The sequence below is a fragment of the Muscardinus avellanarius genome (assembly GCF_963383645.1).
Source record: "Muscardinus avellanarius genome assembly, chromosome: 8".
Classification (NCBI taxonomy): Eukaryota; Metazoa; Chordata; class Mammalia; order Rodentia; family Gliridae; genus Muscardinus; species Muscardinus avellanarius.
In genome coordinates, this window is record NC_137794.1 from 24,638,982 (window position 1) to 24,654,547 (window position 15,566).

General features: G+C 37.9%; 1 protein-coding gene across 1 annotated transcript in view; it reads left to right on the top strand.

Moving 5' to 3' along the window:
- ADGRB3 (adhesion G protein-coupled receptor B3) overlaps positions 1-15,566 on the top strand; it is a gene marked incomplete at both ends in the record, with an annotated part of 810,263 nt that overhangs the window by 772,757 nt on the left and 21,940 nt on the right. The window contains one exon of the mRNA XM_080699695.1: positions 3,337-3,980. Coding sequence (XP_080555821.1) covers positions 3,337-3,980 — 644 coding nt within the window. The remainder of the gene's footprint in view (positions 1-3,336; positions 3,981-15,566) is intronic.

Here is a 15,566-nt window from a genome sequence, read left to right on the forward strand (position 1 = left end):
TGTTTTATGAAAGTAGTTGCATCTGTGTCTGGGGCATAAATGCTGACTATTATTATTTCCTTTTGTTGATTGTTCTTTTTACCAGTAAAAAATGACCTGCTTTGTCTCTTCTGATAAGTTTAGTCTTGAAATCTAACTTGTTGCTTCTCCTCGTCTGCAAGTTCCCTTGGCATGGATTACCTTGTTCCAGCCCTTCACCTTTAGTTTGTTACTATCTTTAATTGTAAAATGTGTTTCTTGCAGGCAGCATATATAAATAGATTCTGGGGTTTTTTGCCACCTGTCTTTCTATTGTGGAGTTTAAGCCTTTATGTTAAGTGTGATTATTAAAAGATGATTTTTAATACCTAATATTTTGAGTTTTAACTTCTGTTTGAGATAGTGTTTGTTCTTCTTTGCTTAGTTGTTTGCTTGCTGGAAATTATTCCTCTGGTTCTGGCCTGTAGTACTTATTTCATTTTTGCAGTTAATCTCTTTTTTTTTTTTTTCTTTTTTTGCCATACCGGGGATAGAATCCACGGGCATTTTACCTCCGAGCTATACCCACAACCCTATTTTTATTCTTTATTTTGAAACAGAGTATAACTGAATTGCAAAAGGCCTCATTAAGTAGCTGAGGCTGTCTGTGAGCAGTGATCTTCCTATCTCAGCCTCCCAAATGCTTACAAGCAAGCATGTACCACCTCACCCAGTTGTAGTTAATCTTTTTGAATATTTTCTCTAGTGCTGGTTTGGAAGACACAAATTCTTTCAGCTTCTGTTTATCCTGGAAGATTTTTATTTCCCTGTCTAAATTGAGAGATATTTTTGCTGGGTAGAAAATTTTTGGCTGCAAATTGTTTTCTTTCAGAGTTTGGACATGTTACTCTAGGCCCTTCTGGCTTTTATGACTTGGTTTGGGAAGACTGGAGTTATTTTAATTGGCTTGCTTCTAAATGGCACTTGATCTTTTGTTTTTGTTGTTTTAAGATTATCTTTTTGGCTTCTACATTCTTCAGTTTTACTCTTGTGTGGTGAACATTTTCTCTGATCTTGTCTAAAGAGGATTCTATCAGGTTCCTGTACCTGTGTATCAACCTTTATTTTACTATTTTTAGAAATTTTTCTGGTATTACTTCTTTGAAAAGCTTGTTGATCCCTTTGGTTTCACCATCTATTCCCTCTTCTATGCTTATTATTCTTAGGTTAGCTCTTTTAAGATGGGCCCATATCTCTTCCATGTCCACTTCATGCTGTCAAATTATTTTTTCTAAATTATATACTATGTCTTCGTTTGTGGAGTGATCATCTTCTAAGAATGAGATTCGATTTTCCACATGGTGTAATGTATTGTTTATAGTTTCTATTGATGCCTTCACTTCAATGATTGCATCCTTTATTTTTCTCAGGCTCTCTCTAAATTCTTTTCAGAAATCCTATATCATTTCTACTGTTAAATTTCTGATTTGTTCTTCTGGCAACCTCTGCTTTTCTATGTTGTCAGGTTCTGTTACTGTGGTGTTGTGGGAGCTCATTGCTTCCTTGCTATTCCTCCTTCTTGTGATTTCAGAAGTTTGTATGTTTGTTGCTTTTGATAGATTTCTCAGTCTGTAGGTGACAGCTGGTATATACAAGGGCAAGCTGTGATGATTGAATGAGGAGGTAAGTGAAGTCGTATATGCAAGAATAGGGTAAAGGTACAGATAGGATCAAATAGAATTAGAGTTTGAGTTTTATAAAGTAGTATATAGTAGAGAATAGAGATAGTGAATATGTAGTAGGATTCTAGTAATCAATGTAGAGTATTTAGTAAAGTGATATGAAGTGAATTTAATACAAGATGAAGAAGAAAAAAAAGAAAAAGGATGGAGAGAAGAGAGTAGATTTGTACAAGGGAAGAGACTGTGAAAGGGGTGGGGAGGAGAGCAAACAAACAAGCATACACCCACAAATACACAAAAATAACAAAACAAAACAATAACAAAATAATACAACCCTACAAATATGTAAATACTCAACAGACTTGGCCTCTGTAGTCTCTCTTTGTGCAGATGCCAAGTGCCACTGGCATCTTTCTTGCTGCAAGCCTGGTTCTCTGAGTCTCCCTTTGTCTATGAAGATGGCTGATATCAGTGGGTCTAGATTTAATGTTAAGCATAGGTCTCCCTTCACACTTTCCCCTGATGCTGAGCCCAAGTGTCTCTCTGCCTGCATAGGCATCAGGTGCTCCTGGGACCAGATTTGGTGTATATGTAGTAGTTTCTGTTCTTCACAGCTAGGGCTTGGTTGGTCTGACTTCTTCCCATTCGCTCCATTTGGGTAGTCTGTGATGATTTTGGAGGTCCTACTAGGGCTCTGAGTCCTGGGGACTATAGGTGTTTTTGCCTGATTGTCCCTGCATGCTGTCTGGTAATATGAGCCTCTGCTATGTCCAACAACAGACTCCACCCCCACTTTGCCAGTTTGAACCGAAAAGTCTCAGACCCAGTGAGGTTATCATGGATGCACAAGTCCCTATAGCCATCATGGGCATTCTCCCGCAGGAACAGTGGGTTCATTTATGATGTTGTTGAACACTGCTCTGGATCTCTGGAGGGTGTGATGAGCTTGGCTGCCACTGCTGCAAGTTATAGCCAGTGTTTGCATAGGAGGAACTGATGGCTTACAATTCTGATACTACTGTTTCAAGTCATTGGCCTTTTCCTGTGGGTCTCTGGCAGTCCAGCATAGTGAGGCAAGATGGCACTACCATTATGTCTGTGGCTGCAGCCATTGAAAATAGACAGGGTCCTTTTCTGCTCTCCGATATGCCTTCTAACTTTTTTGATGCAGCCTTTCACTTGTGCTCTTTTCAAATGTATGCTGGTTTTTTCCTTCGTCAGAATGCTGTTTTCATGGCGATAGAGACTGAGTGTCAGCAGGACTGATAGGTGCTGCTTCTCTTGGTCACCAACTCCCTTACTTCTTATTTTGAAACAGGGTCTTCTAGATTGCAGAAGGCCTCATTAAGTTGCTGAGGCTGGCCATGAACTTGTGATTCTCCTGCCTCAGCCTCCCAAGTATTGAGATTACAAGTATATGCCAACATGTCCTGCTATACTGAGTTTTTGAAAGCCAATTAATCAATATTCAGATATGCTGTAGATGTCGGCTACCTATGATACACAAAAGCATAACTGAATCCATGAGGAGCAATTAAAAAATTAGGATTGTTAACAGACAAGGAAATATGTAATTTGCTAAGACCTACTTGTTTATTTTAGTAAGGCAATTGTTTAGCAGGAAGAGAGACAACAAGATCTAATAATAAAAATAAATGCTAACTTTTTTTATTAACTCTCATGTCCTAATTCACAGTTCTTCATAAAGATATTGGTCCTTGCCGAGCAGCAACAATAACAGGAACTCTGTCCAGGATTTCTCTAAATGATGATGAAGAAGAAAAGGGAACAAACCCTGAAGGGCTAAGCTATTCAACATTGCCTGGAAACGTCATTTCCAAAGTCATCATCCAGCAACCCACTGGCTTGCACATGCCCATGAGTATGAATGAGCTGAGCAATCAGTGTATGAAGAAGGAGAACAGCGAGTTGCGGAGAACAGTGTACCTATGTACAGATGACAATTTAAGAGGAGCCGATATGGACATAGTCCATCCTCAAGAAAGAATGATGGAAAGTGACTATATTGTCATGCCCAGAAGTTCCGTAAATACCCAGCCATCAATGAAAGAGGAAAGCAAAATGAATATTGGCATGGAAACTTTGCCACATGAAAGGCTATTGCACTACAAAGTGAATCCTGAATTTAATATGAATCCCCCTGTAATGGACCAGTTCAACATGAACTTGGATCAACACCTCACACCCCAAGAACATATGCAGAATTTGCCCTTTGAGCCTCGCACAGCTGTGAAGAATTTCATGGCTGCTGAGTTGGATGATAATGCAGGACTATCAAGAAGTGAAACTGGATCAACAATATCAATGAGTTCTTTAGAGGTAAGTGAGAAAATGTTAAATCTCTCCTTGATATTTGAAAAAATGTATGTATATGTATATGTATATGTAAGATAGGTATGTACATATGTATATGTGTAGGTAGGCAGGCAGGTAGATAGATTGATTCATTTGACACTGATAGAGAATACCCTAGCTTTTACAGTGATGGGTCACATAAAAACTTTTAGAATAGTGGGGTTAAGATCCTGAACATAGGGTTTCTTTAGTAGTTAATTAGAATTTCCTGACTCAGAATGATGTTAAAAATGAAAAGCCCACTTTATTTAAACCACTACCTCTCAGTCATAATTTTATTATAACTGTAATCAAGTAGGAAACTCAGACAAATAGAAGACCCTCTTGATATTTCTCAGGTGCCAAAGATCTTTTTTACTGGGTAAAATAGTGTCCACTTGGCATTACAAACTTAAACCAAACTGGGTTTGTTTGTTTACCTGTTAAAAAATAACAAAATTCTAGTGTTTCTCTGAGTTCTGCTTTTACAATGATTATAAGCTAATTATTATTACATTAGATCAATATTGTTCAGAATAAATATTCTTCTCCTACTTGTTACAAAATGAAGGCCACTAAAATATTTGATTTTAAATCTTTTTTTTTTTTTTTTGGTGGTACTGGGGTTCCTGGAAGCCCTTCTACCTCTGGGCTACACTCCCAGACCTATTTTTATATTTTTATTTAGAAACAGGGTCTCCTAAACCAGCGTGCGCGGCTGGCTTTGAACCTGCGTGATCCTCCTGTCTCCGCCTCCCAAGTGCGGGGATTACAAGCGTGCGCCACCACGCCCGGCTTGATTTTAAATCTTGAAGACCAAACATCAGAAAGGATATTATCTGAGCACACATCAAGTCAGGACTTGAAGCTCAGCCACATGGCCTTTGTGCTGCATAATTTACCAGAAGTAGAAAAGCAAACTTCTCTCAGCATTTTCTTGCCTATAAAGTAGAGGCTAGCCAACAGCTATTAGCATTATTAATATTATATTAGAATTAGTCATATTAGAATTAATTGCTCTAGATCCTAGGAATAGTATGTCTTATTTTCTTTTGAGATATATTCTGTTACTAATTTCTATGTAACTTTTATATCCTTTACCTTGAAGTTCTGGTATAAACCTGCAACTGATATATATGTGCAGTATACGAGGCAACAAATGCATTTTTCTATATATTGCCAATTGTTCTAATAAAGTAGACTATCACATAAGATGTTATTTACAGAAAAACACTACAATTGGTGGCGAGTCCTTCTTATCAGTTACACCGATTATGTATGTTATAGTGTCTAAGGTGCCAAAAGGCAATTCTTTCTCTCCTTTTTCCAAAGCCATGCCTCCCAATGGGTCATGATGAAGAGGTCTCCTGGGAGGATAAAGGTTTTTCTCAAGTAGATTAAGGATATTCTAGATGAAAATGGGAATGTGAATAGGATCTAGGAGAAAGCCCTAAGTTCTGGATTACCCTCCAACAGAATAGTGTTTCTCAGGAGAACCAAGTTAGAGTCTTTCCTAGATTTGAAGGCATGGACAGTGGAAGTGAGGCCAACTTCAACACCAAAACTTTCTTCTGGACAAAGGCATTCCATTCTTCTAAATTAGCAGAAGAAAAATTAGCATGTTTACCTAATATAACTTTCATATCATAGAGACTAGCATGTCTATTACAGTAATTACCACATAATCATAAATTTAAAATTGTTTATGCATAATCATGGGAGTTTTTCAAGTAGAATTGCTCATTTACAAGTGCTAAAGAGGTTTGAATGGAATTCCATCAAAATATTTTGGTTGTTGCAAAAATGTTTTAAAATATCTTAAAGCCTAAACACCTAGCTGGGCTTGATATTGTACAGATTACGTATGCCTGAACTGTATTTGCCAGGTACTACTTTGTACAGTTGGTACTTTTTCCAAATCTCCATATCCTTATTGTTAAGTATAAGTGTCATGTATATCTGTGGCTCAGCCAAAAGATATGCTTTTAAATGACTTAGAGATTGCAAGATTTACATCTTGGAAAGAAAAGGAAATTCAGGGTTCAGAATGAAAATTCAGCTCCTCATTTCCATGTTTTAAAAAGCTTAATAGTTAGTAATTGCTTAGGGTGACCATTTCAGGAAACAGCTGAAAGAGAATATATAGTGTGGCAAGCAATAATAAAATTAGCATTTATATAGCATCTTTAATTAGCAGATCCTCAAACCACCTTAAAAACATGGATTAATCTTCACAACACCTCTGTGCAATGTATAAGTTGTTATAATCTTCAAAGTAAAGTCCTTTCTTTTCTTTTTTTTCTTTCTTTTTTTTTCTGGTGGTAATGGGGTTCCTTGAAGCCCTTCTACCTCCAGGCTACACTCCCAGACCTAATATATATATAGTATATAATATTTAATATATATTATATATATTAAATATATAATATTTATATATAAAATATATTTTTTTTAATTTGAAAACAGGATCTCTTAAGCCAGCGGGGCTGGCTTCTAACCTGTGTGATCCTCCTGTCTCCACCTCCCAAGTGTGGGGATTACAAGTGTGTAAAGTCCTTTTTTACAAAAAAAGTATATAGAAAATCTAGGAATTGAATATTCTGTCCTGATCAGTTCTGTGCTGTCTAGAAGAGTCAGAAGTGAGCCTAAACATTAGCATGAAGATAACTTTAAAGTTCTTTGTAACTTTGATGTGCACTTGGCTTCATGATTATAAAAGTGTGAACTGGATAAGGCAAGCCCTTGTTCTCTAAGTACATACAGCTAGCAGATCTCAGCTACAGGTCTGTGAACCATGAAGATAGAAGTCATGGGGGTGGCTTTATGTTTGACCAGAGTGATGCAGTGTCATGTAGACCTGTTATCTCAGCTAGATAGTATCTGTGAGGACAAATGGTGAAGAAGATGTTCTGACAGTACTAGAGAAAAGCAGAAAAATGCCTGGAGTGTGTATGCTCATGCAGAATGAGATCAACATTGGTCTGGAAGTCTTGACTTTTAGAAGATGCTATAAAGATCAAAGTGGGTGAATATGTTATAGGAGGGAGGCCTGAAGAAATAAAATGATTTGAGTCTTTGGCACCTCTGAATGAAAAGGGATATTAAATCCACAGGGACCTCCATCTTAGAAAGTTGGCAAAGCAGAGGACAGCCAGCTGCCTCAGGATCCTTTCAACCCTATGTTGTAAAGATGTGCGTATTAATTTTTACTAATCCAGGAACTTGCCTCCAGAGGAGTGGGTTTTCACAAATTGCCGACATCAAAAGAAATGAAAGGAAGAAAAAGAAAAGAGTGGAAGCTGAAAGCCAAAGCACTGAATTCAGGATCCAAAAAGGAAAACACACAAGTGTTGCAGTAGAAAATAGGAAGAAAGCCAAAGAGACTTGAGTGGGAGAGTGGACAGAAGTATTTATTCATGTGAGCAGAAGGCAATAGAGAAGAAAGGAGGCTCCCTACCGAGGACAGTGCCGGCAGAAAAGGCACCAGCCCTCCAGGGAGTTTGTTCAGCACTCCCCAATTATTGGGTGTAAAACAGTTCACAAATTCTTGAAGTTTCTTGGAAGGAAAACTTACCTAGATTTTCTCCAGTCCACTATTCCTTGCTCTTGATTTCTTGCAATATGTTAACTTCCTAACTCTGGTCATCTCTAGAATGGACTTGTTAAGCAATTCTGAAAACTCTAGGTTTTGAGTTTCCATGACTATGGAATATTCTCACTATTAATGGTAGCATTTTTCACAATGGCTGAAGCCCTAGATGTCCTCTAGCTGGTTTGCTTAAGGTTAAGAAGGTTGGAATTGTTCTTAGCACTCATGATTTGCCTTGAAGTAATTAACAAAGGACGGTGAGTCCAGGGTGTATGTATAGTAGGGAAAAAAGAAAACTAGGTTCTTGCTGTGGAGTAAGAGGGGAGAAAAGAGGGACTGGGATTCTCCAGCACTTAAAGACCTTGAAATCAAGTTTAAATCTTGAATTGTAGCCCTGTAATAAATAAATGCTGTTTATTTTCCGAAAGATTACAGGTGTATTTTTTGAAGAAAAGAGGTCAGAACTGTTCTAGGCCTGTTTCTAGATACAGAATTCATTCTTCACATCTTTTTATGGCTCTGCATTAATATATGTTATGTGTGCCTTCTTGCTGGACTCAGCCAACAGGAAGCACAGGCCAGGGCTGGAGGCTAGAATAAGACGGAAGCCTCAGAAAGCTCAGCCCTGCTCTTTATACTTTAAGCATCTCTTATGTCTTGTTAGCTGCAGCTATACCATGGGCAAGATGCCATCTCCCTAAGTTCATCCAGTGTAAGGGTCATATTCGCTTCTCCTTCCAATCCCTTGATCACCTCTGGTCCTGTGCAGCTTTTCAGCTCCTCTATCACCTGAATTCTTGTAGAACATTTTGTTCCAATGTAAATACATTAAGTGGTTTTGTTGTTCTCCTGACAAATCATGCCTTAATTTTTCTTATCAACAAAGACATCTTAATAACGGGAAGAGTTAGATAGCATATTAAAAAATTGTTTCACCAAAAACAGAAACTTTCACTACTCAGCCTTTTCTGGGTGTTTGTCTATAAACTCGCCTGTATATCTGAAAACATTCTCAGATGAGTTTTCCTTCATTTGTAAACTAGTGGAAGGAGATACCATTCTAGGATAAATTTTTATACACCACTTCTCCTCTCCCTTGGCCGTGAATTATAGCATTTTCAGCATGATGGCTTTTAAAGGTAAAATATTTTGGCGATAATATCACTTTACAGGTCCCTTTTTATGGCTGTTTTGAGAATCAAATTATATAATGTACATGAAAACCCTTTGAAAATTGTAAGGAGCACTTTAGATATAAGGTTGTGTTATTATTAGATCATTACTCTGTGCCCTGAATTTCTATGAAGAAACTTGAGTGCTGTATTAAATCAATATTCAGGAGAGTAGACAAAATGTTATGGCCTCACTTGGAAACAGGGATACTCTGTCACTAACAAAAAAATACTATAAAACTGACCATGTGCAGAAACAGCTTTTTTTTTTTTTAATATTATCTCATGAAGGTCTGGTAGAAGGAAGGCTTTCTCCTCTTTACTGCTTTCTTTTTGCTCTTGGATTAGGAACTTTTGTCTTTTATGTAGGCATACAAATAAAATTAGCTGAAATAAAACTCATTTTCGAAATTAATTATTTCAGACTTCATTGCCACAGCTATTTTTAATGGACTTGGTATCAAAGCTTTCTCCTTGTGAGTGAATTCACTGCTCGCCCTGTAATAGAAACTTTTAATGACAGTCACACTGCCATTCATTAGTCAGTGAAATTTATTACCTGCTGTGACTCTTCTAGTGTCTTGTCCAGCTTAATTTGCAGTGACACAAACAATGAAGTATTCCCTCTGAGAAATTATTCATCATCTACCAAAGCTAGATATGGAGAAGCGCCTCTACGCATGTGTTCTCTAAGGATTCTTCTGAGTAGCCTGATGCTGTGGTGCATTTTCTCACTTTGAAATCATCCTAAAGAATTCCTCCCTTCTATCAGGGATAAGGGTACCATCCTGCAAATTGTCTTGATGCTCTTGGCTGTCAGTCAATCTATTCATAATGGCTTTTTTTATATTTAGTCCACTTGCTTATTCAAGTTCTCCCAGAGTATTCCTGAGCAAAGCAACAGCAACAAAGCAAAAACAATCAGTTGCATTCTTTTGGATTTTTTTTGGCTGCCATATTGTAGCTTCTTCAATCCTTCATCAATAGGTTTGTGAATGTCAACTGTTATGGCATGCCCTCTTGTGATTCTGGGGATATAAAAGTAATTAAGATAGACATGGATCCTGCCCCTATGGAGAAGAGATGAGAGAGAGAGAGAGAGAGAGAGAGAGAGAGAGAGAGAGAGAGAGAGAGAGAGAGAGAGAGAAAATGAATTAGCCATCAAACAAAAGAGTAATACTGGGTAATCACCGTGCAATGTGAAGGAAGACTTGATCGCAGTCTGGAAAGCCTGTTGAGGTACTATATGTGGTAAGAAAGTTGGGAAGGACATGGCTGGAAACTAAGGAAATGTTTTAGGCTAAAAGTTTCTGAGGTAGGAAAGAGTTCAGTATATTCTCACAGGATCCAAGACCTGTCTAACTGAGGAATAGCTCCTTAAGTTGAAGAAAGAATATGAGACCTGATTTTGCAGAGACTTATAACACTGGAAGTAAACAAGGGCTGTGAAGCAAAAGGTTGCCATTCACAATTCTCCAGCCAGCTAGCCTGTCCTCCATCCGTCCGTCCATCCATCCATCCATTGCCTTGATGATTAGAAGAGAAAGGATTAGGGACCAGTAGTTGTAGAAGATGGGGTGGGACAGAGAGCCAGAGAACAGGAGGATACTTAAAGTCATCTTGATGAGAGGTGAGTATGTTGGTGACCATGTTGGAGGCAAAAGAGTAGCTAAGAAAGTGTGGACAGATGGAGACAGATTTCTGAGGTAGAGCAAACAGCACATGCTTTTGGATTCAATGTGAGGGATGAGGGACAGGGAAGAATGAAAGGTGACTACTTAGTCTTTGGTTTGCCCAAGTAGATATTCAACATTTTCTATGATGGGTAAGGTGAGAAAGAAGAATGATGTTTGGAACTTAAAAGATGGTGTTTAAAGTCATTAGGATTTCTGTATCTGGCGGAACATGCTTTTTTTTTTTGTGTGTGTGTGTGTGTGTATGTGCATCTGGGGATGGAACCCAGGGGCATTTGACCTCCAAGCTACAAGCTACAACCTCTGTCCTATTTTTTTTATTCTTTATTTTGAAATAGGGTCTCACTGAGTTGTGGAGGGCCTCACTAAGTAGCTGAGGTTGTCTGCGAACCGCGATCCTCCTGTCTCAGCCTCCTGAATGCTGGGATTACAAACGTGCGCCACCACGCCCAGCTGGCACATGCTTTTAACTCCGGTACTTGGGAAGCTAAAACAGGAGGATCACAGGTCAGCCTTAGTAATTTATCAAGGCCAGCCTTAGTAATTTATCAAGAACTTCAGCAACTTAGTGAGACCATGTTTCAAAATAAAAAGTAAAAGGTGATGGGGGCTGTACCTCAGAGGTAGGATGCCCTTGAGTTCAATCCCCAGGACCAAAAACAAAATCATAGGCATGATTTTGGAAAAACAAATCATAGGGATGAGTTACAGGAAAAAATAAAATCATAGGGATGAGTTATGTTATCCAGGAGAGAATATGGGAAAGAAATGAACCCAGAAACCCAACACTTAGAAGACAGGGACACGAGAAAGAGCCAACAGAGGAAGCTTTAAAATGAGCCACAGTAAATGAAAGGAGGGAAAAAGTGAAGCTGAGAGATGATGAGTGTTAATGAGGAAATGATTAACCAATAAGATGAGTCTAATAAAATGAGGACGGAAAGTTGACCTTGGCATTTGACCAAATGGAGCTCATTAGAGACTTTGACAGAAGCATTTTAATGGAATCCTAAGAATAGAATACAAGTTGAGGTAAGTTTTAAGTGAGAAATTAGGAAAGAGAAACAGCATTGAAGAAACACCATCTTTGAGGACAAAAAGGACTATTGTCTCATGTTATTCTAGAAATTAGAGACATATGACTGAGGGATTTATATCCTTATTAAACACTGCTATCAAAATAGATTATTTTAAATTTACATGTAGCATTTTTTTCAATTATCAACTTAGCAGAAAACTATGTTGGCCCTCTTAGTTCACTTTTTTTAGTTCTCATTTTTTAAACATACAGTCATTACGTTTTACCACTTTTAGGCCTTACAACAGCATTTCACAGAGCTCAGAAGAATATTTGAACCACAATGCAAGGCAGTCATGGTCTCAGCAAATGTCTGTGCTTTGAAAGGCTTTCCAATATACTGTACATATACAAAGAGTAGAAACAGACCCCAAATGAAAATAATTGGACTTCTTGGTTCTTCTTTATACTACCAATTTCCCAATGTCTCATACTTCCTTAAATTAGATTTTGCACGGAGACCATCACATCTAGAAGTGGAAAAGTCTGCTGTTTGTTATTGTTCTTTTTTTTTCACAAAACATCTCATATTACAATGATTTTTAAGTTATTTACTCAACACAGATTTTCTGTGAAACAAATGTCATATTGACATATTTTCTTCTTCAAAACACAATTGACATATAAAAAGTTGATATTTTTGTCCTTGATTTATACTTAGAAAGTATCTCTGTTCCTCTACTATTAGCCTAGAATTTTCTGTATCATCAGATGTCATTCTTTATGAGTTCTAGGAACCATAGTCAAAATATCCCAGGCATTTGACTATAAAATATTATCCAATGTTACTGAGAAGATCATGGAGAAATACTGGATTTGGAGTCAGAAAACTTCATTTGAATCTCAGCTCATTTACTTACTACCCAGGCAAAGTAGACAAGTGTTTTAACTCTCCTGGTCCTCTCTTTTGTTCATTCATAAAATGAGGATGATAACTATTTTTCCTGACCGTCTCACAGGATGGGTAGCATGTCCAAATGTGAGAGCACTTTATAAACTAAACACTGACACAGCCAAGTTTGGGGGGCACTTGAATAAAGTTACACAAATTTTATTCTCCTTTGGACTCTAAATATCTGACACATTTTTTCCACCTCGAATTTTTAATTCCACATTGCTCAATTTCTCATCCACCCTACCCCCAGCACTCCTAAGCTCTTTTGATTAAAATCCGTTTGCTACATTTGTTCATCCCTTAGTCTAATCTTTCAAAACTGCCAGTTCTGCTCTACCCTGATCTTAGAATTCAATATTAATAAAATTAAATAAGAAAGAGAGCTATTTGTGGGAGTATATTCATTTTCCTTTTCATATTTCACATTGGCATAGGTGATGTCTGCACTCAAGCTGCAGAATCCTGGTGTTCTCTGGGTTTCCATCTTCTTTCCTTACCCCTATAACCTGGAGCCTTTAGCAACCTGTGTGCTTCAGCATTTTCAATTCTCAGGCGAAGTGGCTTTGCATTGAGTTGCTAACAGGGTAACATATGGCTGTCTTACCTTTGGCAACAGACAGCCCCCCAGTGTGTGTCATAGAAGAACCTCTTATTCCCCTAGCTAATGAAAAAATCTTACTTTTTAAAAAAATAAGATTTTACTATCTAATTTTTAAATGGAATGCAAAGTTCATCACTAATGTTTTATGTAATTGCTTAAAAGTGTTTTCATGCTTGAAATTCACTGTATTAAGGAAGATTTTTCTTAACGCATACTTAAAAAAATGTCCTGCTGAGTCACAGTGCCAAGAAGAGAACACACGGGAGCCGCGGGCCACACTGACACTTAGTCTGGAGTAGCGCAGTGGAGTGCAGTTCAGTGCTGGCGCCTGGGCTTGGACAGCACTGTAGATTACCACACTGGCGAGGAGATGGCAGAGGAGGGCCGGGTTAAACGCCTTCCCACACATTTTCTTCTTTCCGATGTCACCAGGGTGAGGTGGGGTTGCGGTGGAGACAGGAGCTAGTGGGATCAACATGCTGAGTTTCTGTTTAATGAAGCAGTCTCTCTTTAGCTCTCTCCCAGATTGCACCCGGCTGCATTCTAATATGAAGCAGCTTCACCAATCTTTTTCAGAGATTTTATTCACTTAGAGCAAAAAAAAAAAAAAAACAAAAAAAAACAAACAAAAAAATGCACATAACCTTTCTTTTGATATATTCCACCTGTCTATTGGAACATGCTTTGAGGTGTAGTTTACACAGAAAAGTTATGGTATTGTCATGACAATTTCAATTCTAGCTGTAGAAATGTAGTCAGAATTTCCACTAAAGGAAATTATTGTTTTTCTGTCTCTCCTAATGCTCAACATTTATGATAGAGAATAGTCTCCCCGTCACAGGTGTGATTCTCTGTTACTTTAATAAAAATTGTCAGTATTAGCCAGGCATGGTGGCGCACGCTTGTAATCCCAGCATTTAGGAGGCTGAGACAGGAGGATCACGGTTCACAGACAGCCTCAGCCACTTCTTAGTGAGGCCTTTTGCAACTCAGTGAGACCCTGTTTCAAAATAAAGAATGAAAAATAGGGATGGGGTATAGCTCTGATGTAGAATGCCCATGGGTTCCATCCCCAGTACTGAAAAAAAAAAATATATATATTTCAGTATTGAGATTGAAGTAAGGAGAAAGAAAAAGAACTTTGCCAAAAGATTTATGTATTTTCCAACTACCTGAATAGTACTCATTTAAACTATTCATTAATTCTTCCTGTGTCCCTCCCCACTCCCTCCACTGACTTAAAAATTTTGAAAAAAAGCTGACTTAAAAAGTTTGAAAGCCTGCGAATAGCATGATTTTGTTCTTCTTTATAGCTGAATAGAATTCCATTGTGTATATTGCCCATAATTTTGTGATCCATTCATCTGTTGATGGAGACCTAGCAAGAAGATGGAAAGATCTGGAGAATATTATGTTAAGTGAGATCAGGCAAGCACAGAAAGAGAAGGAACATATATTTTCTCTAATATGCCCAAACTAGGGAGCATTGGGGATACCAGAGGGACTTCAGATAATGGGAGGGGAAACTTCAGCAAAGCTGGAATGGAAGGATAGGAGAGGAAGAAGATTGAGTTTGATTAATGGAGGAGTTACATTTGAATATGTATAAAAGTATGAATGTAGCATGGCTAACCTAGACACTCATTGTTGGGCGGAGGACCAGGGAGGGGGAGAGGGCACCAAGCACAGTCTAAATGTATACCATTTTCAATATGTTCCACATATAAATAAAATTTAAAAAAATTGAAAGCTGAGCATAGTGGTGCATGCTTATAATCCTAGTATTTGGTAGGCTGAGACAGGAAGACCGCAGGTTCGAGGTTAGCTTCAACACTTTAGCAAGATTTTCAGCAACTCAGTGAGAACCTTTTTCAAAATAAAAACTAAGCAGGTTTGAAGCCAGTCGCACTGGCTTAAGAGACCCTGTTTCCAAATAAAAATATAAAAATAGGTCTGGGCGTGTAGCCCGGAGGTAGAAGGGTTTCCAGGAACCCCAGTACCACCAAAATAAATAAACAAATAAATAAATAAATAAATACAAAAAATAAAAAGGGCTGAGGTGTAGCTCAAAGGTACAATGCCCCTGGTAACACACACACACACACACACACACACACACACACACACACACACACACAGAAAAACTGTGAAATTTTCTTTATTCTCTAAAAATTTGAAGAGTTTCTTAAACATTTAACAGACATCTTCCATATCTATTCTAAGAACCAATGTAACCATTCTAGAACCTGATGGTTTTCTAAAGCAGAAGCTAATAATCCTTTATTATTCTAATATCATGAAAATCATATAATCATATGACATCTCACTTTGTCTAATCCTGTTCTCTGGTTTTGTTAGGCCTCCTGCCCAATTACTTTCTCCCATTAGTGAACATTTATCTATAACTAGATTCAGAGACAGTTGAGCAGATGGGGAGCGGTGGAGGAATACTGTGAGGCATTTTGCTGGAGCGCAGATTATTTGTTATTTGTTTTACTGAATTACAATAGATACATATTTCCTAAGAGCTAGTCATTAGAGA